Source organism: Ambystoma mexicanum, chromosome 10, assembly GCF_040938575.1.
Source record: "Ambystoma mexicanum isolate Mex_15411 chromosome 10, UKY_AmexF1_1, whole genome shotgun sequence".
NCBI classification, from domain to species: Eukaryota; Metazoa; Chordata; class Amphibia; order Caudata; family Ambystomatidae; genus Ambystoma; species Ambystoma mexicanum.
Genome location: NC_090932.1, coordinates 1,489,382,883 through 1,489,408,297, shown reverse-complemented (window position 1 = coordinate 1,489,408,297; position 25,415 = coordinate 1,489,382,883). Strand labels below are relative to the sequence as shown.

Here is a 25,415-nt window from a genome sequence, read left to right as displayed (position 1 = left end):
CTTTAAAGTAAACACAGGGTGATTCAGCAGTTTGTTTTTCAGACCCCCCCCCTACTTTGGTCTGTGTTTAGGAAATCAGACAGAACCATTGTAATGATTTAAGAATTTTGGATTTCAGACCCCCTCCACTTAAAGGCTTGTGTTGGGCAAATCGGACAGACAACTTGGGATGATCTAGGAATTTTGGATTTCAGACCCCCCCTCGACTGAAAGGCCTGTGTTGGGGAAGCTGGACAGAAAAATTGGGATGATTTAGGAATTTTAGTTTTCAGACCCTGCTCCACTTAAAGACCTGTGCTAGGGGGAAGTTGACAATTTAGGGATTGTAGTTTAGGGGCAGCGGCACCCCTTTTCCTAAAAGAAGTGAGGATTAACAAGAAGAATAGGATTACCCAATTACATTACAGGCTATAGATTTTAGCGTACACTGGGAATGAGCTTTGGTAATTTCGAATGTTAACAAAAATCGTCCCTTGGTGTTTTGCTAAAGGGAATTCATTATATTAATATTAGTCAAATAGGCTATGGTTCTCCAGTCCTCCTCCTGCCCGCCCACTACAAAGGGAAAAGATTTAAGAAGGCAAGCAGAAACCCCCCCCCCACCTTTTGGTTTCAAATGGCTCAATTCTACTTACATTGAAAACCTCGGTTTAAAGTTCAGGAAAGCCAGCTGCATTTCAGGACCCTCTTTGAGGACAGGGCAGGTGTCTGGTCACACCATTCTCAATGATGGTCCCCAGCCCTTCAGCATAGGGCCCATCAGCTTTTAGTCCCTCACCCAGCAATAGACAGCTCCAGTCCTCTTCCAAGCTCCACCCAGATGCATTTTCAGCAAATCTCCTTTGGTGTTCCCTTGTGGCTGTCAGTTGGTCATTTTTAGCAGCTCTCCATTCCCTCATAGTGCATCCACTTTTTATACCAGTGATGACAACATCAAGATTTCAATATTGGGCAGTGCCTTGCAAGAATTCTCGCAACCAATATTGGACAGTTATCCTTCTCTCTCCCCCAAAGTGCAGGCTCTCTCTAAAATTGGTTTAGGAGTCTAGAACAGAAATATGGCATCTCCCATTTGAAAACCCCTTTTTTCACGTCAACATTTTGACAAAAAATTGTTATGTGGCAAAACTTCATAATTTACTAGTAACTGCTATAATGTATATATATTCTGCTTCAGCTAATTATGGGGAATTCATTAAAATGACAGCCGGGTCTGCACCATGCTGCATGGGTGTGTGGCAATTTTCTGTCATTTATACAAACAGCATAATAGTTATGAACATGCAGTTTACTCTCCGAATACCCAATTTTACCCTCCACAAACATGCCAATTCTTAAATTCGGGACATGTTCAGAGCAGCCAGAAACACATTTGAGCTCGCCCTTATAATTCCCTAAGTCGCAGGTTGATGAATTTTATTTCAGCAAAACTACCTGGAATTTATTTTTAAAATAACATATAAAGGGATGCAGTACGACCTGTGGTTGCTGAGAAAAATGAAAAAGTTATAATAGTCCTTTTAAACTAATGGAAAGTCTTCATGTAAATTAGGGCTCTCCTGTGTTCAGGCCATTTGCCATTCCTGGCCAGCATGTGACCAGTAGTGAAGAAATGGGCTAGTACCCTCTTTTTTGTTTATGGGGGGCCTGACTCTTGAGGGTTGTATGAATTCTAAAAAGAAAATGAGTCAAGGCTACCTCTCCCTTCATCATACAGGTAGTGCAGACCAACCTACAGAGGGCTATGGGATATTTCCATTAGCCATTCGTGATTACACTAACAAGTTACAATGCTGTTAAAACCAAAGTTTATTCCAAATAAGGTCTCATAATAAAATAGTATTGGAATTGTATGACTAAAATGTGTGTGGTCAATGAAAAATACTTAATTGGGTAGTGGTATCTGGAGGTTGAGACCTACCTACACATTATTTGCTGCGTGTTGGGCTGGAATTTGCAGAGACTGTCATCTATACAATCATGTATTTTCAAATGCTCTGATGGTTGCTGCAGAGAAGTGAAACAAGGCTTATTGTAGTCAGCTGGTCACCCAAAACATTATTATTAAGACATCTATCATTGATCACACACATTTTTGTCATACCATTCCAATACTATTTTATTTTGTTTCTATTTAGATGACAAGGAACATCCACTCCTACATGTCTTTGATAACAACCTCCCACTACCTGTAGCACCAGTGTCCTGAGGAAAGTTCAGAGCATATCCCAAATTGTGCTATTCAGAAAACTTGTTCTGTATAAACTCTGAACTGGAAACACAGAATTGTGTCGACAGTAGAATGTGCTGTCAATGTTTTGACAGAACATAAAACACCTCTCTGTTACTAACCCCACTTGTTTTCGAACTATATGTTCCTGTATTGTGATTGACAATGACAATCATATGTTTGTTTCTGTTTTTATTATGAGACCTTATTTAGAATAAACTTTGGTTTTAACAGTATTATTACTTGTTAGTGTGATCATGAATGGCTAATGGAAATATGTAGGTTGTTCTGCACTAACTATGCGTTAAAGGGACCACCTTTTGATGGGTGGCAGTTTCAGAGAAAATGCTTTACTTATTTCTCAGCTAACAATGTGATGTGCCTTTCCAATGTGCACTTGGATTAGATTTTATTTCAGCTTTCTCTGGGTTTCACCTGCAGAAAAACACCCACATAGTCTGCCTAAATAGGCCCATTTTCAGCGTGAAGGTTTTTGAATGCTGGCAGGTAATTTTACCAGTGGGCTCTTCAGTTCTGTTGGTTTTGGGCCATTGATTAAACCCCACACGCCTCCTACCCCCGGTTCTTCCATGATTCATTTGTGGGGAAGAGCAGAGCTGAGTGGGGTTTCATCCAAAGTCCTTTTCTTTCCTTATATATATATATATATATATGTTATTTTTTTTTCTGTTGGAGCACGTCTGGCTCAATTTCCTTCCTTAGGGAGTGGGCACTCCAGCCTTCACACCCGTCTTTGATTTGGGGTGCTGCACGGCACCCCTTTCCTTCCTTCTTCCTGGGTTCCTGAGGTCCTCCCCAGACTCCACTCTTGCCTCCAGGCTGGAAGGCAGGTTGAGACCGTGACCTCGACTCAAACCCGTTTGAACTTACTTGACCTGCTCGCCGGCACTGCGCTACTGTGAATGAGTTCCGCGTAGCAGAGAGAGATACTCAGTAGCGTGAGGGTGGCCGGAGCAGGGGCAGGAGCGCTGTGAAAGCAGAAGAGCCTGGTGCAGCGAAAGTGTAAAGAAAGCAAAGTAAAGCTGAAAAAGGGTAACAGCAAAGCAAATCAAAGCAAGCGAAAGCTGGAAAGTGGCAAGAGAAAGCGGAATGTTAGAAAACGTGCACTACAGGTGTGTATGAGAAGAAAGACAGAGCAGAGGCGCTGGTGGCACGAAAGCAGCTAAGAGGGGGTACGAGGTACCCAAAAAAGGAGTGGGGCACAAGCGACCTGCAACAGAGAAAGAGACAGTAAAGTGACAGTAAGAAGGAAAATGGACAATCATGAGAGGATTAGAGCAACCTGAAACTGAGAAAGTGGTGCAAGCGACCCTAAGGAAACACAGAGTGTGCCTGAGAGCAGGGTGAAGAAAAGAAGGTGCAACACAGGAAAAAAAGGTGTGCAGGGTACACGACAAAGAAGAAAAGGATAGAGTGAAAGAGGCACAGAAGAGGAGAAGGTGCCAGAGAATAAGGAGAGGGGTAAGAGGTCAGAATGGTCACGCCTGGGAGGAGCAAAGAACCCAGCATTCTCAAAATTCTCTGGTACTACCCCATGAAAGAACTGTGCAGTGAAAGGTACATCCTGACAAGAGAAAAGTTCTGTTTGTTTGAAAACAGAGGGGCCTAGACTTGGGGAAAGTAACCTTGAGAGGCCTAATAGGAACTGTGTCTTTTTGTTTGGAACAGGAAAGATCGAAGCTTGGGTAAGGGACCCCCAGAGACCCAGAGAACTTGCAAACTTTATTGGTTTGTAGCAAGAGCCCTATGTGAAAGCTTCCAAGGTCGATCTATTTGAGTTGAGCTATTTTGAACTGGCAGAGCTACACCCATTGGTAAGACTACTTGAAACTAACTGTGGTTTACATTTTCTTTTGAATCACCATTTTTCCTTTTAAGAAGATCCCCTATCACATTTGGTTTAGAGTGAGGGCAAGCATAGGTTTGGACACAGACGAACTTTGGGTTTGGACTTATGGACATCAACGTCCCTTAGAAACATCAGTTGAGGGAACAACCCCCTAAGAATTAGGGCCAGATAGGCATTACAACAACTACACACATTTTGATAATAAATGTTACTTTTGAGTCTGTGTCTCTCTTGATACCATGCCTGTCTCACAATATGTTCTCATACCTATTAATGGATCTAAGCTAAAAAACTGGCAAAACATATTGGGTCTCTGGAAATTATACGAGGAGGCTAAATAGGAAAAATTAAAGAAAGAAGAAGGAGAGACCGTGTGAAGGGGCGGACCGAGCTCACCACCCCCACCCTATGGGTTGTATCCCACCTTGCGACCAGCCACAGGGTATACTAACCTCGGCGGGAAACCCCAAAGAGAGATCAGGGGGAAAACAATGAGGGAAAAAGAGAAAGAAGCACAAAGAGGAGGTGCACTTGTGGGGTAAAAGAAAATATCTAGCAGATATCGAAAATAATACGCGCCAACAGGTGGATGTGTTATTTAGTTAAGCAGAATGGGTGATAGAGGAAGAGATGAGGAGGAAGAACAAAGGGGATAAGGGAGAATGGCTATCGGGAAGAATAAAATTCAAATTATATGGGGAGGACAAAGAGTAAGAAACAAAGAAAAACGAAGGGTATGAGGAAGACGCAGCCTCAGACGAAGGGTTATTAGGAGACAAATGGAGTGACTGGGACAGTGATGAATGGACACTCGACAAACTTAGGAGAAGGGGAAGAAAAGAGCAGAAACGACAGGACAGTGACTTCACCTCCCTATGTAGTAGGATAAGGAAGGTCAAAATGGGGTTACCTCAAGCTGTCAGAGAGGAAGTAATGGCACCTAAGGCACAGGTAATGCCACTACTACAGAAGGAACGAGGGGGCGCCCATTAGATGGCGTGATAAATAATGGACTGGGAAAACCTAATATGTAGCCTGCCCTCCCTCGTCGCTGGGGCCAGTAAATGGATACAGGCACTCGAGAAATGGACAGCGTGGGTGACGCTGGCCATAGGGGATATGAAAAGTTTATTTGCCGCAATTATAGGCGAACAAGCAGATAACATTTGGCATCAGGCTGGCTATACAGGAGTGAAATTGAGCACTGATGCTCCTTCCTGAACTCCATTTATCAATTGTTGAGCTGGGTGGCGCTAGTGAGCTCGTCCAAGATGGTGATCTCTTGGTGAGCTCTGTGTGTTGGCTCTAATAAATCCTGTTAAATAGCAGCATTGGAAGCAGCCTGGTGTATTTTGTTGGTGCAATTGGGGTGCAGAGTGCGATCAGCCCAAACTGTGCCCCTCTCAAAGCTTGCAGAAGCCGGTATGACTTGCCTGGCGGCCTTCCTGGAGTGAGGCAGCTGCTGTGGTGCTAGGCTGCCTGGTAGGTGAGCGTGCTATGATCCAAGCTCCCTTGGTGTGAAAACAGCTGGTGGTGCGGGATGATGCTCCCCGACGGTGACAATCGATCTGCCCCCCGTTCCTTGTCCCGGGCAGACAGGGTGCGCTAGTGGAGCCCAGCCGTGGGTTGGAGGGGAGCAATGGCCTGGAGGAGGACATCTGGAAGGGCACATCGGAGCGTGACCGCTGAGGGGCAGAGCCGGTGTGCAAGACCGCGGTGGCCTGGAGGTGGAGGCAGCCTGGAGCCGCTCCCAGCACCTGTTACATCTGGTGAGTCGCGCACTACCAACTTGGGCTGTTGCTTGTACCAGGGGCCGACCGCACACTCTGAGGCCTGGGCGGGCCGGCAGTGCATCTGGGCCTGGTGCAGCCTCGGTTGGAACCCCCTGGGCATGCGAGTGGTAGGGCCCCCCGGCCTGTGGAGTACGGCGTGGATGACCTGTAGTAAGGTGGAGGACAGGTCTGGATGTGGGGGTGTGCCAGAGTGGCCAATGAAGCAGAAATTGATGCGTTAGCCCAAGGAGGCGTAGCCTGCTCCCCCTGTGACCTCCCCCTTCCGGTGGCACTTCTCTGGTGGCGGTTTCTGGCGGAAACAGTCATCGCCACCTACACCTGGCTGGAGCGAGGTCTGGTTGGAGTTTGTTCAGGAGTGGCTGGATCCCGGGGGCATACAGAGACAAGAGCCTTGGACTGGGTGGTGGCACCAACCTGGGCTGAGTGGCTGCTATCCCCTTGTCTAAGGGTACGTGGGGTACATACCGGCTCTCCAGATTTCACCCCCTGGCTGAATTGACATGGAGGTCTACAGGGCAGAGGGGTGTGGGGTTCTGTGAGGCCCTGAGTGGAGACGTGGGCCTGGGGGCCAGGAGGAGGGACCTTTGGTTGGTGAGATCCACAGTGAAACGACAGTGAGAGGTAGCGTGAGCCTGTGGTCACCCCCCCTGGTTGTCAAAATTCTCTGCTGGCCTTAAACTAGCCCGGTGCCTTTGCTCCTTCCCCTGCTGGTTCCTGTGCAAGGAGACTGCCATAGGCAAAATGGACAAATTGCAGAGGAAGCTTACATTTGAGGGGGCCCCTTCCTCCAGGACTCTCTGCAATAAGTGCCACGTGGAGGAGCCAGAGCCTATCATCCTCTGGGGGGTTACCCCGGTGCCAGAGGAGGACATTATGGAGATACTGTTGGACTCAAAGCTGGACTCGCTCTCCTCTAAGGTTGATATGTTACAGCACCGGCTGGACAAAAACAGCGACCGCCTGAACGAGGTGGAACACAGGGTGTCTGGTCTAGAAGATGGGTCAGCGTCGCTTACGGTCAGGGTGTCTGCTCTGGAGGTGCAACTCAAGTCACCCGAGAATGAGGATTTGGAGGGCAGGGTCTGCAGGAACAATATCCATTTGGTTGTGGTTCGAGAGCGCCAAGGGCAGATCGAGATGGAGAGTTTGTTGAAACTCTCTGCATGGAGGTCTTTGGAGGGACGGAGCTCTCACCCATTAGTGGTTGAGAGGGCTCACGGTATAACGGCAGCACGGCCAATACCTGGGGCAGCCTCCCATCCCATCATTTCCCACCTCCTAAACTATAGGGACCGGGACACGATCCTTCGCCTGGCACGGCAGAAAGGGACCTTCAATATCATTGCGATAAATTCCAGGTCTATCCAGATTTTTTGGCAGCATGGGTTAAACGTCACCTTAGGGACAACAGTATTCCATACTCCATGTTCCCTGCAAAGCTTTGCATCCAGCATGATGGGAAGATACAATTCTTCATGTCCCCGGAGGCGGCATGTTCATTCCTGGATGAGATCGCCAGGCGACATTGTCCCACAAATTCAAGACGGGACCAGGAACCAGGGTCAGAAGGGCCAGGAGGATCCTTCAGGGCTGGCCGTTGTTGTGGCCGCTCCGGGGGGAGGGCAGATAAGATGTCTAACAGATAACTAGGTGACACTGGCATTTCTATCCATCAGGTTAGACTGCCTGGGAAATATGTTTTTGCTGCCCGATGGTAGCTGAGCGGACACAGGCCTGGTTGGGCACTATCGCCCCAAGCGCAGCATTGTTCATAGCTTGTGATTGGGTGTGGGGGGATCACTCAGGCAGGTTTGGGGGTTGCCGGTGGGGGTGGGAGTAGGGGGCTGGGAGCAGGGTTGGAGGGAGGATGGGTTGCAAGGGCAGGCTGGGGGCAGGGGGCTGGGGAAGCACAATGGGAGGGCTGTATTATTATGTCTGTCAGGAGGCCGATTCTTAGCCTGGTGGTTCACTGTTATTTTGTTTGTTGAGAGTCCGATTCCCTGCCCAGCGGTTAGCTGGCTGATCCTGTTGCGGCTTCATAAGTGGTTTTGGGTAGCCCAGCTCTGCCAATTGGGTTCCGGTAAGCGAGTATGGCCCTTCGGGTAGGCACATGGATTATTAGGGGGGAAATCGCCCCTCCAAGGTTAGGAAGGTTGCACAGTACCTCTGTAGACACTGAGTTCAGGAGTACTTCCTTCAGGAGACCTCCCTTAATCCCTCCTCGGAACACAGGTGGGGTTCCCATTGGGGCTGCCACCAGTATTTCTCATCCTACGCAAGGGGGGGTGGCCATTCTAATGGACAGGAGGGTTAAGTTTCACCTGATCTCAGTGGCGAGAGATAATGAGGGAAGGGCCTTGCTGGAATGTGGCATCTTGGAGGGGGTGATGGTGGCATTGGTGAATTTGTACAGGCCAAATGTGGATAATGGCAATGCTTTTGATTGGGTGATGGTTCAGCTGGCGGGGTGTCCAAGACACCACCATAATGTGGGACGGGGATCTATTTATTTATTCAGATTTGTAGAGCGCACGTCAGCCCGGGGGCATCGTGGCGCTTGTTACAGACAATGTCTTAGTTACATAGGTTACAATATTTGCAAACAAATACAATATTTACAGTAGACATGTACACATTAGCAATGCAGTATATTTACAAGGATTTAAGAGAGTTGCCTATTATTTTGCACGGAATGCGGTTTTCAATTTCCTACGAAAAATAGGGAGAGAGTTTTCGGCTCTGATGTCTGCCAGAAGAGCATTCCAGGTCTTGGCTGCAATGTAGGGGAAACTAAGACCTCCGGCTTTGGCTTTTTTGATGCGTGGGATGCAGAGTAGGTTTGTGTATTGCGTTCTTGTGGGATGGGAGGAGGATGGTTTGAGGATGGTTTCTGATAGATAGGACGGGGCAGAGAGGGAGAGGCATTTGTGAGTGAGTGTGAGGATTTTGAGAGAGATCCGCTCTTTGACCGGGAGCCAGTGGGCTGAGTGTCTATGGGTGATATGTTCTCTTCTTGGGATACTAAGAGCAGCCCGGAGAGCATTGTTCTACGTGACTTGTAGTCTGTTTAGGTTTTTGGCTGATGTGCCTGCTAGGAGTGCATTACAATAGTCCAGTTTGGCTCCAATGGTAGCGCTCGCTATGGAGAGGCAGTTGGGTTTGGAGAGGTAAGGCTTGATGGTGTTTAGGAGTTTGGTGGTGTGCGCAGACGCGGAAGTGATTGCGTTAACTTGTCTGGTCATTGATAGAGAAGAGTCAAGGTATACTCCCAGTGTCTTTACGGCTGTGGATACGGGGATGATGGAGTTGTCAATGGAGAAGTTAGCGTACAGTTTGTCAAGTTTGTCTAGAGTGTTTTGTTGACCTAATATCATGATTTCAGTTTTGTCTCCATTGAGGCAAAGGCCATTAACTGCCATCCATGCCTTGATGATGGAGTAGATTGTATGAAGTGCCTTAGCGTCTTCGTTGTATGATCCTGAAAGGGGAAGAAGTACTTGTGTGTCGTCCGTGTATGTGATGGCATATGAGTCGAGTTTGTCAAAGAGGGTCTTGGTGAACAAGTTGTATAGTGTGGGTGCAGTGCATGATCCTTGGGGGACCCCGAAGTGGATTGTCGTGGGAGAGGCGTTGGCGATGTCTGAGAAGACTTTCATGGCTCTTGCCTCTAGGAAGGAGGTGATCCAGAGAGCTGATTCTTTAGAGAAGTTGGCTGAGTGTGTGAGGTGTGATGTGAGAGTGTTATGATCAACTAGTTCGAAGGCGGCTGAGAGATCTAGAAGGATCAGAAGAGCAGGCTTGCGTTTGTCCATGATTTGGGTGATCTGACTCTTCAGATCCACTAGGGCTGTTTCTGTGCCATGTCCCTTCCGGAAGCCTGACTGCCTGGTCCCGAGGATGGAGTGAGTTTCCAGAAAATGTTGGATTTGGCAATGTGCGGCTTTGTCCAGTAATTACAGTAAATACAGTAAATACAGTAATGGACCCTCTATTGGATAGATCTCAGATGCGATGGGGTTCTGTGTCCAAGACGAGTCATATGCAAGACTTACAACATTGTGGACAGTTGGTGAGGCAGCACAGGGATGAACGTGACTATACTGTCCACTCCTGGGTTCATGGGAGCACGGGAGCAGCTCCCGGCTTGATTATTTGCTGGTGTCCCCTGCAGGTGGATTCATGTGGGGTGATTGCTGTATCCTCCCCCGGACCCTGTCGGAACACTTCCCTGTGACCCTAGAATGCTTTTTGGGTGGGGGAGCGAAGGGGGCCCATTCTTGGTGGTTTAAACCTGATGCCCTGCAGGATTCAGTGTTCTGCCAGGAACTGCAGGACGGGATCAAGAACTATTTTGAATACAATGAGGGGTCCATCTCGCCACAGGGCGCACTCTGGGAATGTTTCAAGTGCTATGTCAGAAGGGTGTGTATGTCTAAGGAGAATGGGATACTCTGGCATATATGGGGTGACCTAGCGGCAGGTGAGGCACGGCTAAAGCAGCTGGAGGGTGACTATGCATCCACGGTGGAACCCAGGACCATGGCAGAGCTCCGGAAGGAGCTCGACAGGTTTAGGGTGAATGCTGATCGGGGGATGCGATTTCTGGGTAGAGGCCATCAGGTACGTTAGTATGGGGAGGGGCAGAAATCAGGGGCTCTATTGGCTCAGCTGTTGGCATAGAGTTGCTTGCTTCTGGGACTCTTCCTGCCTCATTGTGTGAGGCGAATATTGTGCTTCTACAGAAGAAGGAGAAACCGGCCGAGGACTGCGCATCATACCCGCCAATCTCCTTAATTAACATAGATAACAAGATCTTTGCTAAGGTGCTCGCTAACCGGCTGCTTCCCTTGATGCCAGGCCTGTTGCTGACAGATCAGGCCGGTTTTATTCCCAGAAGAAATACAACATATGGGCTATGCTGTTTTTCCGTGGTCTTGGCAGCACTTGAACAGGAGTCAAAAGCGGTCGCTGTCTTTTTAGATGCCGAAAAGGCATTGGGCTCCGTCAAGTAGCCATTTCTATTCGTTGTGCTCCAAAAACTCAGGCTTGATGCTCACTTTATAATGCTGGTTTCCCTACTGTACATTAACCTGTCAGTGAGAAATGTGGTGCGATGTGCCAGATCCGAAAGCTTCAATATGGAGAGGGTTACACGGCAAGGCTGCCCGCTTTCCCCACTCCTTGCATGGTGAAAATGAATACATGAACTGTCTGTAGAAGTTGGTGAGAATGAACCCGGCGGAGGGATGCTAACGAGACGAAGTCTAAAGACCCATAGTGAACTGTTTGTGTAAAAGTTGGCGAGAGTAAACCCGGCAGAGGGAAGCTGACAATCAGGTGTGAAGCCAGCATCACCCAGAAAGTGAAGAATTGTTTAAAAAGACATTAAGATTCGTGAACCAAGAAAAAGCCATAGTGAACTGAAAGGTGGGAGGCTGACGTACGAAAAGGGTCCAAAGTCAACAACCCAAAGGTTCATTGAAAAAGAACTTTGCATTTGTTTTGTCGAATACGATTCATGAGTGGTCTGCGCCTGGAAGAGGGGGACTCCGGGGTGAAGCCTCACCCAACGTATATGTGGAACGGAACTTTGTGTTTGTTTGTTGGATACATCAAGCCTCGAAGGCAAGAGACTTTTTATTGGAAAGAGACTTAACCATCGAAGAACCTGATAGCTGAAACAGAACTGTCGGCTCGTGCTGCGAAAGCTCGAGTGTGTGCTGTGCTCAGGAGATCCACTTTGTCCCGTGCTCAAAACATGGGGAGGGAGACCCCTGGCAATCATATCCTGACATATAATTTGTGAACACTTCTTTCTTTACTGAAACCCTATCCCACACTCTTTTTTGTGTGTAATTAGTTGTAAGGAATTGGCAATAGGTTTTTCTTAGTATTGGCCCTTTTATTTTGACACGGCCACAAGGACTGCCTTATTTTTCATTTGATGGTCGACGCTTGCTCCCATCTTAGATTTAGGTTTAGATTAGGTGTTTATCCACCCTGAAATTTACAGTTTAATAAACACCCTTGAACTGTGATCACTTGTGTCTGTCTTTACTGTTGCCACCATGAGTTTCTTACAGGTCTCACAGTGTCATCTAGTGTTTTTTTCATTAATACGATTCCATCTCGATAAAATGTTTCTACAGTTCTTTATTTTAATTTACCTGACATAACATATTTTCTACCTACACCTGACCTTAAAGGTACCAATTAACAGGGGGGATACCCCCCACTCCCCGGGCACCCTTCCTGCTTCCACCCATGAAGCCATCCTTTAATCCCTCCTATTTTTCCTTTTACAACTGTACCCTTTCCTTTTTTTTGTAATGGTTTTTCTAACATATAATACTGAGATATTTCCCGCAATGTGTTATTTTTACATCGATTTGTTGTTTTTTACCCTCTTTTGATGTATTCACATTTATATTGGCTTTACTATAGTACATTGATACACAACAGTTTACACAAACATAGGCCGGGTCGGCCAAGCACCAACTCACTAGTTAACCAACTCCAAGACCATCCCCCAAATTCCTTCATACAGGTTCAGTTTCTTCTTCTTGCTCAAACTTACCCTCTCCATTAGAGACATTCTGCATACATCATCAATCCAAGCAGACCTGCTAGGGACAGTGACTTTTTTCAGTCCCTCAGGATTATCTTTTTTGCTGAAAGGGGCGCTCTAAACACCTCTGCGGGTAGCTCAAATCTTCCAAGAGGCTATCTCTTTGTCGTCCCCTCTCCAGACCTATGGACCTAGACCCTTCATATGGCCTCTGTTCTCTCTCCTTTCTCCTCCTCTCCCATTAACGATGGCACTTGGTGGGAGGTCCTCTTGGCCCCCTTGCACTCCTCCAAGACCAACATTAATGTCTATCTGAACTGCACCATCTTGGTTCGGGGCCTTAAGCCCAATCTCCTCTTTTTTGATAGGCGTGTCCTGTGTCTTATCAACTTCCTCCCTTCTCCTGCTACTCCTTCCGCCACCACTCAGGCACCCTCATCTTCCTCCCCTGCCCACCCTTGGGCCCTTCTACCACCTCTGCAGGGTGTACCTCACGCCTGTACCCCTCCACAGAAGTCTTTCAAATGTGGCAAACTGCTCCACGTCGCTACTCTCAACTCTTGTTCTGCTGTCATCTCCTTGAAGAACTCGACCTAGATGTCCTTGCTCTCGCCGAGACATGGTTTACAGCCAGTTCTGTCACGTGTTTTGACACTCTCCTCCCTATGGGCTACACCCAACCATCCTGGGGGTGGAGTAGCCCCTATCTTTCTGGAGTGGGTCCGGCCCCTGTCATCCCTACGCAGGCCTATTCCTCCTTTGAATGTCTGGTCTGCAGGCTCTCTATACTCCTGGCCTCTCTCTAATTATGTCCACTATCTACAGGCCACCTGGCCAGGTCACCCTCGTCCTCTCTGAATGGGCCAACCTCTCCTCTTCTCCCCTTGCCTCTACTTCTCAGCTTCTCCTCAGAGATCTCAACATCGACCTGGATGCTTCTAATTCCTCCTCTGGGCTTTTCCACAACCTCTGCGGCAGTCTCTCGCTTTCCATTCTGCCCTCTGGCCCGACACATACTTTGGATGTTCTCTTCACCTCAGACATCCCACTCTCTAACCCTCTCACCACTGCTCTCTCTTGGACGGACCACTTTCTACTCATCTCAAACTCTCTTTCCCTCAGGCAAAGCCCCTCACCTCAGCACTGCCACCTACCTTTTACGTCATTCGGCCCATGAAGCATGTTTTAGTGGATGCCTTTGCCCCTACTTTCTCTGCTCCTCCTACTTCTATGGCTGACTCACACCCTGGCACAGCCCTTTCTAATCTGCGCCTTTATATTTCCAACACCCTGGATATCCTTTCCCCTGTCATGAGAATCTGGCTGAAGCCTACCTCCAAGTGCAACTCTGGTATGATTCTGACTTCGCCGTCCTGAAATGCAAGTGCAGGGTGGCTGAAAGGAAGTGGAGGGCTTCAGGCTCATCCTCTGACAAACTGGCCTGCCGCCTGCTCCAAAGGCAATACAGACTCTCTATCCTGTCCAAGAAGAGAGCACACATTCAAGCCAGCAACTCTCTGGCCTCTGACACCACAGCCAAACTCTTTAAAATCTGCAAGGAACTTGCCAATCCTGTTGCATTCTGTACCTCTCCTGATCCCTCCCAGGCCCTCTGTACGGCTCTGGCCTCGCACTTCTCTGCTAAAACTCAGGGCATCCTGTCCTCCATCTCCTCTTCCCCTCCCTCTTCCTCTCTCGGCCCCCCTTTCGCCATCTCTACCTCCTTTCTCCTCTTTCTCTCTGACAACACATGGCGAGGTTTCTAGACAAGTCCAATCTATATAAGTGTCGTCCAAACAGGTGCACCCTGATCCTCCAGAATCATCAAGGACCATATCGACACTGTCGCTCCAGTCTTGGCAGATTTCTGTAATCACTGTTTCGCCACTGGAACTTTTGCCTCTCCCTTTAAGCACTCCCTTGTGCACCCCTTCCTCAAGAAGCTGTCTGCCGATCCTACCTGCCCACCAAACTATTGCCCAATCTCTATCACCCCTTTCCTGGGTAAGCTCTTGGAAAAGTTGGCCACCTCCCATCTTACTCTCCACACAGAATCTGTTGGTTGTCTCCATGACCAACAGTCTGGCTTCTGAACTGCCAGAGGGACGGAAACTTCTCTCCTGAACACCGCTGAAGATCTGCTCCCTAACCTTGATTCCAGCATTCCTTCTGCCCTCATCCTCCTTGATCTTTCCTCTGCTTTCGACATGGTCAACCACACCACCCTGATCAATGGACTCTGTGAGAACCTGGGCATCATGGATCAGGTCCAGGAGTGGCTGAACCTCTTCCTCTTGGACCACCCCTCCCAGGTCCAACTTGGTCCCCTTATGTCCGCAACCTCTCTCTCTACCTGTGGCATTGCCCAGGGCTCTATCCTCTCACCCAGGTTTTTCAACCTCCAATTGACCCCTTTGGCCCACCTGATCACTACCTTCTCCTCTAACTTTTGGTGTTATGCGGATGGGACTCAGCTTTCCTTCAGGCTGCCCTCAGCCTCCACTCCACTCTTGCTCATTCCTGGTCGTCTATCCACGATTCAGGATTGATGCGCCTCCAATGATCTTTGCCTTAATGCCAGTAAGATGGAGATCCTTCATTTTAGGACCCTTGGCCCTGCTTTCTCTCTCTCACTCTGGCCACCCACCTGGGGCCCTCTTCCTTTGCCACCCTGCGAGGGAAAAAACCTCAGTGTCATCTTCGACTCCACTCTCGCTTTCTCTCCTCAAATCTCGGATGTCCGACTACCAGCTGCACCTCCATAAAGGGACGCTTCCATTTCTCACTTTCCCCAAGAAGCTCACTGTCTCCAGACCCTGGTTCTCTCTAGGCTGGACTGCTGCAACAGCCTCTTTCTCAATCTGCCTTCCTCTACTCTACACCCTCTGCAATTAATCCAGAACAGGACTGCAAGACTTATCCTTCGCCTCAAGCCCATGGACCATATCTCTCCAGCCCTGGCATCTCTGCACTGGCTCCCGGTGGCTGCAAGGATCAAGTTCAAGACACTTCTACATCCAACGCTCTCTTCCAAAATACCTTCCTTCTCCAGCCCTTCACTCAGCTACCGCAAACTCCCTAAAGGTTAGATGCTTCTCCAGGCAGAGAGTGGGGTAGATCTCTCTCCTCTGCAGGTGCCTCCCTCTGGAATGGCCTCCCTGCCCCTCTCAAACCAGAGCCGGAACACCTGAAGTTCCAGAAGCAGTTGAAAATGTTCCTCTTCTCCTCTGCTTTCTCTCTCTCCCTCCCCTGCTGACCTACCTGTCTGCTGTAATGTTTGCATGGCTACCCATTCATCTGGTGATTTCTCCAAGAACGGTAACAGGTGAATGGCAGAGAATGAAAGATGATACAATGCAAAATCTGGAACCCGACCCTGCCTTTCTCGTAAGGGAGTTGTAACTTCCACAAATTTAGTCATGGCTGTTTGTTTTCCCACAGGAAGTTTTGCAGAAACCTGCCGATCTCCTTAAAATGTTTCTTCTACATCTGTAGCAGCAACATGCTCATCACATCATTTATGCGCTGCACGGGTGACATTTTGTTGGCATTAGCCTTCCCCTAGAGTGCGTACTTCAATTCAGAACATCTCGTCAGTTCCATTTTCAGATTCTATGTTATGGTCTTCACGTTAACATCCACCATTCGACATATCCTGTTTGTTAGCCATACACCCAGATATTTAATTTGCTCTGGACGAAATCTGAGCCTTGTGACACAAGTGCTGGAGCAGGCCTGCAAAGCCGGCATTGCTTTGGATTTTTCACAATTGATTTTGCATCCTGAATAGGACTGGAAATCTTCTCTTTGCCACATTAGAGCCCTCAGTGAGGAGTCCCCGGAGCGTAGCACCAACAACATGTCGTCGGCATATAGCCATACATTCTGCAACACATAACCATACTGTACTCACTCTATAGCTTCATCACACCGTTTCCTCTCCGCCAGTGGCTCCATCACCAGAACGAAGTGTTGTCTTGTTTTGCGGCCTAGATCAAACGGTTTGGATGACCATCCATTAGTATTCGCAGCAGCCATTGGCTTTGAATAAAGCAACGATATCCATTGTATGATATCTGTACTAAATCCATAGTTCTTCAATAGTGCAAACAGGATACTCCATTCAATTCTGTCAAATGCCTTCTTGACATCCAACGAAAACACGGCCACATCACAGTTCAATTAATTGGATTCCTGCAATGTCAATATTAATTTATGCATGTTGGTGGAAGGGCTCCTTACTCTCACAAAGCCTGACTGTTTAGGATTGATCAGGTGCTCTAGTGTGTTTTCGATCCTCAAGGAAAGTGCTTTTGCCAAATTGTTTACCCTCTTTATTTCTGAAATGCATTGTGTTTACACCTTCCATTATTCTCTTTATTTTTTTCTGCTACATAATCATTGGTTACCACACATTCATCTGCTTTCCCTTACTGACCTAGCCCTCTAATCGGAGCTGCAACTCCACTGTCCAATTCTAACTCATCCCTTTAATGCATGTGGCCAATACCTCAGAACCAACTGCTGCATCTTAGTTGCTGCTTACCAGATCTCCCACCTGAGGTGTGATTTTCTTCTTGGACACTGGCCATGTGTTTGGCTTTCTATTCTGTATGATGTAAAGAGAAAGGAAGAGTTATAAAGGGCTGTCATAATGGCTACAATACTGCCTCATCTCCCAAACTTGGAACCCATCAGGAAGCTGTGGTATTAATGCAGCTTTTTTTTTTTAAATTCTTTTTATAAAATTTTTCAACAGACATAACATTCCCCATAATTCCCCCCCCTTCCCTCCCCCTTCACACAGTGCTGCCTAGGGTTTTCCGTTGTTTCCTGTAATTTCATTGGTTCTCTTCGGGATCATTGCAGATCTAACAGTCTTAAATGTTGCGGACGCCATCGATCCTGAAGTCGTCTCTGAGAAAAGTTAACACTTCCCCCCCACTCGCCTGCAAAGTTCTGCATTACATTGTTCATTGAATATGTGGCACATTCCATTGCCACGATTTCCCACACTTTGCGCAGCCAGGCCTGGAATGTCGGAATGTCAGAGCTTTTCCACCTCTGGGCTATAATTGTTAATGCAGCTTTTACCCTGCCGACAGGATGATGGCAGAGGCAGCCTGCAAAATCAGAGCAAGGGGGAATGGGCACAACTCAGGACATGTTCTGTAGCATCCGGTCATGCTGATGTGTTAGGCACATATGTGGGCACATCAGCCTTGCTGATCTTAGAACACTGCAGGACAAATGCATTTGAAGGAATGCACATAAAAAGATGGGTTAGAACTAGCAAGGCATGGATCGCACAATGACAGTGTCTGATGTCCGCATCCCATCATCCTTTTTCATTCCACAAACTCCATTCACATGGCTCAGTACTGTTGCAGTGTCCTACGGGTCCCCATGCTAGCATACACAATGCAACCCTGGGTCCTTTCTGACAGTGATCTTAACCTACACCACCTTTTTACTACTACCACTCTGCTGGCCAGGATTAACCTGCTTAACATTTGGAACATCTGCCCTCTCCCCACTACCAAGCTTCCAAAACCCTCATACTAACTCTGCCACTTACTCGCCTTCACTACTGCTCCAGCCTCCTTCTGGGCTTCTCCCCATCTCCGCTTTACAAAATACTCAGCTTCACCACCCAACACCCCTCTACAAGCATCCCTGGTCTTCTCCCACTTTCAACAATCACCTTCATACCCGCTGGCACTATGTGATAAATCAGTCACTCTTAACATTCCTACTGTTTGCCTTCATCTCCCCGCATGGGCTTGCACTACCTTCCCTGGCTGACACTATCTCCAACTACTCTCCTCCCACAACCTCACCCATCGCCCTTTCTAATATCTCTTTTGCCTGCCCACCATGCACATCCTCTTGCTTTCATTGCCTTTCCATCCTTGCCCCGCACCACCAGAACTCCTTTTCACCTCCTGAGCTGCGGAGGTAAACTCTCAACTTACTGTCAAATTACAGCCCCACCTGGACGTCCTCTGATGTATCTTCTCTGTACACACAGACCTGTACATATCCAGTCCCATTGGACTCCTGTCTGCTTAGTGTCCAGTCTCGACCCCGGACTCTGTAATAGTTACTCCCCTCAACCAAGGTGTCATTTTCACACAACATCTCTGTCTAATGTATGGCACCCAATGAAGATTGCCCAGATTATTATGTTATGTTCTCCTTGTAAGTGCTTCTGGGTGAAATACCTTCTTCCCCCAATTAAAAGAATACAAAATAAAATAAAAACAATAAATGTGGGTCACATGCAACCCAATGGAACCAAAGATATCCTGATATGTGTGGCAATAGCAGCAAAGAAATCGATGAACAGTTGGAGGTTTCTGCAGGGACATATTTTCCAATGCAATACAATATTCTAGGTGTTGGGCTCTAAATAATGTTGTTTTCTGCTGATGGTAGTAGTAAGTGAAAGTTGTAAAATATTGTCCTATGTACCATCCCTTAAAATTCTGAATGTGGTGTGTGCCTAAAACACTGTCAATAAACACATTGAGAAGAGCAATCACTGATAGCGACAATGAAGTAGCCTTTTGGTGTCATGTGTCCCATTACGTATTAGCAGTAAAGAACTAACATAATAAATATAATGTCCTTTGTTTCCTTCCATTCAGGAGATGCAAAGAAATCTTACGCTATCCTGCTTGCTATCCTGCCTGAGGCCATCTGACCTGTGACTCTACCTGAGACCATACTGCTTGCAATCCCACCTGTGGCCTTCCTGTCTGTGACTCACAAGTGGTCTTTCCTACTGCAACCTCACTTGAGGCAGCCCTGACCCTTGCCGAGAGCCTCCTGCCTCGACCCAAGGAGCAGCCCTACCTTTGAGGACCATGCGTGGCTCGGTGGCTGTTCAGGTCCTTCAGATGTTGAAGGAGCTCCTGGCCTTTGTACTCGTCAGCTACACACTGCTCATCGGGGCCCTGCTGCTTGCTGGATGGACCACCTACTTCATGGTGCTCAAGTGATGGGTGAAGCCCTACCTGGGGGTGAGGCAAGCGCTTTAGACACTGTGACCCTTAACAGGGCTGAGTTTGAAGGAAGACTTCTGTGGACGAGACCTTCACCTTTCCATGGGGTACCACCATCACCGATAATACTGATCCAATATGGGGCCAAATCGCTGAGGTCGCAACGTGCCTATACTTAGCAGCAACTCACACTAGAGGGCTACAGCATAGACCTTCAATGGAAGGTTTTAGCCCACCCATGCTGTTCTAGCACATTCATCCGTGATTCAATGGATGCACTGTATGAATTATGCATGTGTATATGTAATCCTAGATCAACCCACCAATGAACCTCATTGATATGGGTATGCTCATACATGGACACATAGATGCCAAAGCTTGAGAGCCCTTTTCACTCAGGGTCTGGCACCCTGAAGCCATGTTCTCTTATCTGTGGCAAAAACCTAGCAAAGCCCCATTAAAGGATTGATGGTCATACTCTTCCAAATTCTGGATTGAAAACCTCACCAGTGTGGGCCCATCCTCCAATGAAGAAACAGGGAGTAAGAGCAAGGGGTCAACCCATCCAGATCACCCCATCTCTGTACATGACTTTCCTTCTTTGCGGATAATAGGGGTCGAGGAAGTAAAATGTGGCATAAGCACAAACTTTCATAAAGGTCACTTTTATTATGATTACAATGGAGAAGCAAGGAGGGAGGGGCCGGAAGGGTAGAGAGCAAAGGAGGCAAGGATAGTAAGAAAGTGATTGTGGAAGAAAAGTAGCCAAAAACAGAAGGAAGAAAAGGTGAATTGAGGATGGAGGAGTAAACCAGGTGTTAAGACAGAAATAAAGGTAGGCTGGAAGGAAGAAAGGACCAGTAATAGAAGGAGGGTGATAAAGGAATGAAGGAAGAAATGAAGAATGTAGGCAAGGGAAATGGGGGGAGCGGAAAAAGGAAATGGGGAAGAAGAGGAAAGGAATGGGCAAAGAAAAGGATAAGGTTAGGAACGGAAGCAGAGAAAGAAGGGAATGGAAGGCAGTGTAAAAAGGGATGGAATGAGTGAAAGAGTGACCGGGAGAGAGCATCATTGGCAAAGAAAGAGATCAGATTTTAGAAAGGAGGGGAGGGACATAATAGAAGGGATGGACGATGAGGGAAGGAGGGAGTGAGAAGAGATTGACAAAAAGGGAGACTGGGGAGAGAGGGAAGCAAGATATTGGAGAGTCAGAAAGAAAGCTGAGGTGGCAAGACAGAAACCGAGACAGAGTCTGTGAGTGAGAGGAATAGAGAGCTAGAGAGCGAGCAATGGGAGTAAAGAAAAACGGAGTAAGGACTGGAGTGAGGAAGGAAGGAAGAAAGGATGGACCACTGACTCCTCATAAAAAACAATATGTAATCTTATTGTTATTCATATAATATTTTTCTCCATAGATACGAGTAGCATCACCTTGTGTATTTATGTCCATACATTTCAAAATGTGTATCGTTTAAGCGTGTACATTCAGCAGCAAAATGTGAAAATCAGACATATGTACAGTATGTTTCATGAAAATATAAGCCATATGTACACCTATACGTGAGAGTAAGTGGGATGGAGTTCATCAGGTAGGCTGTATTTATCCTTATAACACTGTCTTCCAAAACATTCTACCAGTCTGTTATTTAGCCCCATGCCCTATACGTTCCAGCCATTAACATCTATGTTGAGTCTCCATCGGTGAGTGTCTCCCCTTAGGCATGGAGACATGGTATCACCAGTATGGCACTGACACAATAGGTACAATTTGTAAAACCTTTATTGAATTTGTGGGGTTTGGAAAACTTTGATTCTGCCCTATAACTAAGATGGGAGCAGTTTCGACCATCAAACGATAAACAAAACAGTCCTAGTAGAGTCTGTCAAATCAAAATGGCCTATGCTAACAAAACCTAATGCCTGCCCTATCTCTTGTATATAAGGTGTATAAAGCGGAAATGTATGCAAAGGAAAAATCAGTGTTCACAATGATAAACGTAGCTGAATCATGTCTCCTCCCACGTTAGATCACACAGAGTAAGGCGGTCTGTGTAAACAAGATGACACACTCTGGCTCGGGTTCTCAGTACAATAAACAGTTCCAAAACATGGATCGAGGCCCATCTGGTCTTCATCGTTTAAGTCTTTCTTTCCAATTCCAAATAAGGCTTCAACATAGTTCCCCCTCTGTCGGGCTCAGACCCCTTCAAAACCACAGTTTATGTGGGTCCCCCTCTGTCGGGCTCAGACCTCACGCCGGCCCCCCTCTGTCGGCATCAGACCTTTCACAACAATCCTGCTCATACTCATGTTCTGCCTTGCTCAGAGTGTGTCTTGAGGTATTGCCTTTTATCTGTGTGAGGAGAGCTAATTAGTATCAGGTGTATGCACTTGAAGTTAAGTGCCTGACTTTGCCTGAACCGATTAGCAGGACATGTCCAGTACGATGTATGAGAGTTAGTCTTGTTACTCTCAGTCACCCTCTTCCTCAGCCCAATGTTAGTGTAAAAAAGGGGGGTGGAGTCGAGACTTCCCAATATCCTACAAAATACAACGACGTAGATGAACAAAAAAGGGGGAAATCCTGCGTCTCACCATCGGCTGCCTCACCCCCACTCCCGGAAGACCCCTCATCCAGGTGATCCTCCCGCTCTGGTCCACCCCCCAGGAACTTGATCGAAAAGTGATGGCTGTGTCCTGGCCACCTGGATGACAAGTCCCCAAGGACTAGTAGGTGAGACACCCGTTCGTTTCTCACATAACCTAATACACAATCTTGTGACATCATTAAGTGAGTCAGTGGGATCATTTACACACACTGCAAAATTAATCGCTTCTTGACAGTGTTATGTAGTAGGAAGACGATGGTAGTATGTCGGTAGGTGTACATAAGGTTGTGGGGGGAGAGCACAGTAGGTGGTCCAGCGTCCTACAGGAACCTGCACTGAACTGAAAAAGGTGTGTAATAGGGTGGCTGACACTTCCTTCAGTACTCCTTTGGCCCATCTATGAACCCTTTTCTGTGTTTCTAACATCCTTTCCTTTTTCCTAATGTTTTGGTTTGTTTATAAAAACATGCACATTTAAAACAAAGCATATTCCTCATATTCATCATTTGGCAATATAGGCTTGGAGGATTACTAAGGGGCAATACGCTCATCTTAGGAACAAAACAATGCCATACAACATCCCTGACCGGCACTTAGAAACTGAAGGAGTCTGGTATTAAGGCAAGTATAAATCACCATTCGCACCAAGAAAAGTTGGTTTGACCAATCAGAATCTGCCTTTCGTGCGCGCAATTCTGCATTCACCACGTACATCGGTGAAAAAAAAAGTCACCAAAAATTCTCATCGCCATAAAAATCGAAAAAGGACTAAGTGCCTTTTCGGATGACTGTGGCCATTTTTTAATATGTTTTTGATGGAGATGTGCTTGCGCTGAGCAGATCTCCCATCGGAATAATAAAAAATAAAAAATGATCTGCACCCTGGGAAATCGTGGGTGCAAATAACTTTCACACCCCGCTGCCGGGACAGACATGCCATTTAACGGCCTGATTTGAGGCCCTTGCTTCACTTGTGCCTACCAAAGCTGGGGCTGGCGGGCTGTTAAATGCCATATCCGGCCGCCGAGTGTGAAAGTTATATTATCATTAATTATAATAACAATATTTTTTCCACCTATTTAGCAGTTTATACACTTGTTTATGCTGGAGGGGACAGGACCTTTAAAGAAAGAACAAAACAGCATCAAGAGTAGGAGCCCCCCCAGTTTCACATGCAATACTCTTACAGGTGGAAGGGACACACCCTGATGAGTGGACGATGCAGGCATAACACTTCTTCAGCCTATATGACAGAAGATGTCATATACCATGGTCCCATACCTTGCTAAGCTTTGAAAAATGCAAAAAAGATCTATGTGTATTTGGTCCAAAAAAACACATGTGTAACCACTTTACATTGTGCAAGATGGTGATATGTGCTCGAAAAAACTGAATTTGACCTGTTGTGTTTGCTACTTGTCTTAATCAGATCTAAGGGAAGGTTTGTGTCAAAGGTATTGCCATAGCCCAGGAGAATGCTCACCGTAAGGCATGCGACTGTGATTCTAGGTCTGGGGCTGTCACTAGGGATTGGGGTGCAACTTTCTTTGTGGAGGTAGTTTTTTAATTGCAAGGATACCAGTAGCTGGTTTAATGGAGTGTGCCAGAGCCCACGAATACAGAGGGATACAGTGCTTTGTACAGTGCCAAGTGAGTTGCTGACTCTTGTAAGGAAGAACTATGAATGGGTGGGCCACAGAGGCTCCACTTCTTTAAATACATTTACCTAATGTGTGAATGGACCCTCTCTAATGGCAAGAAGGAAAGTGGTCCTGGGAAGAGTCCCAGTGAATAACTCTTGTCCTCTACATGGATCCTGTAACTTAAAGCCCCCTATGGAGAATGTCCCTCCACTGAGAGGCGAAGGGAATGTATGTCCACATAGGAAGTGGATCTAGCTTCAAGGGTCTGTAGTGTTCCTACAGCTACACTTCCTGGCTAGACAAATGCTTGGAGCAAGGGGGGTGCGATAGTCCTTGACTGTTACATGTCATTTTTAATGATCTGCATGTGGCTAGACCCTGCCATAGGCTACTGGCGTAGTGTAGTTGTCGTGGGAAATAGAAGGTATCGTTCTAAGTGAATCACCCATGCAGGATGTAGCTCAGAAATAGAAACGTACCCTTGAGTTGTACATCTTCACTTAGGGATGTATCTGGGTTCCCCATATAAAGTGTGTGATCAGGGTACATCTGTAAGAAAGGGGCCAGCAAGGGCAATCCCCTCCAGGCCTTATCATCACCAGGGAGAGATATTTTTGGTTTTGCCAGTTCTTCCAACCCAGTGAATGTGTTGCGCCAGTTACTACCTGTACCAGAAGCCATGGCATATGGTTATGATGGCTACTTTCTTATGTAAATGGGAACTGAATAAATAGTTATTGCTGTGTCCTAATAAAATAGGGTCTGCTATTGTTTTGACGTGTGTCTATCCTCTTTGCATTTATGGGGTTTCTAAGCAAGGGCCTACCTGGAAAGCAACAGAGCGCTGTACATAGGGGACACTCCAAGGGGTCAGAAGTTAGTTGCAGGTATATCAGTGGAGGTGTGATGGGTAAGAGGAGCAGGAGAAGGGTGAGGAGAGGAAGAAGTAGGGTTGAGTGGAGATATCAGCAATTAGCAAGATATCTTTTGAAATGAAAGAGGGCCAGTCTTCTCTGTATTGGTAACGTCTTCCAGAGACTTGGGTGGATAGCAGGCAAAAGGCCTGTTTCCTCTCTTTTTTATCTTCTTGTTCTTTGTTTTGAGTTTGCTGGTGCTGTGGCTTCTGGTGATGCACTGGTCTCCGGCGATGGAACGTTTTCTAGACCGGCAGATTGGTGTTTTGGTGTGACTGCATTATAGGTGATGCAGGCTGTCCTAAACATGATGCACCCTTGAAGGGGTAGGCATTTCTGTTCCTTGGGGATGCGGGTGATTTAGTTGAATTGTATCAGTCCGGTACACGAGGCATGCTGCACTGCTTTCAGAGGGGCCAGCTTTGCATTTGGGACTCCTGCAAGTATGGTCTTGCCACAGTCCAGGTAAGAAATAAGCAGGACATGGACAACTGTCCTGAAACTCGGGGAAAGGATTAAATGCGTGACTTTGCTGAGGAGCTCCATTTTGTACCATGATGCTTGTGTCTTCTTGATAGTGTGTTTTTGAATGAGAGGTAACAGTCAACGGTACAACTGAGAGATTTAGCACTGGGTGGATGAATCCATCGAGTTTTATGTCAGTCAGCCAATTCGGCAATTGGCATGCTTGACGGGGTTTCCCAGAGGAATGAATCTGGTCTTTGTCAGGTTGAGCTTCAAGTAGACCCTTGACATCCACACTTGGATAATGGCAGACAGT

At 47.1% G+C, this 25,415-nt stretch overlaps 1 protein-coding gene across 2 annotated transcripts in view; it reads left to right on the top strand.

Annotated features, from left to right (window-relative positions):
* The window catches only part of LOC138492457 (uncharacterized), a 177,993-nt gene extending 153,517 nt beyond the window's left edge, over positions 1-24,476 (top strand). For both annotated transcript variants that reach the window (XM_069619601.1, XM_069619600.1), the window contains exon 2: positions 19,112-24,476. In XM_069619601.1, the coding sequence (XP_069475702.1) occupies positions 19,331-19,465 (135 nt within the window). In that variant the 5' untranslated portion in view covers positions 19,112-19,330 and the 3' untranslated portion in view covers positions 19,466-24,476. The remainder of the gene's footprint in view (positions 1-19,111) is intronic.
* Positions 24,477-25,415: the final 939 nt, after the last annotated feature.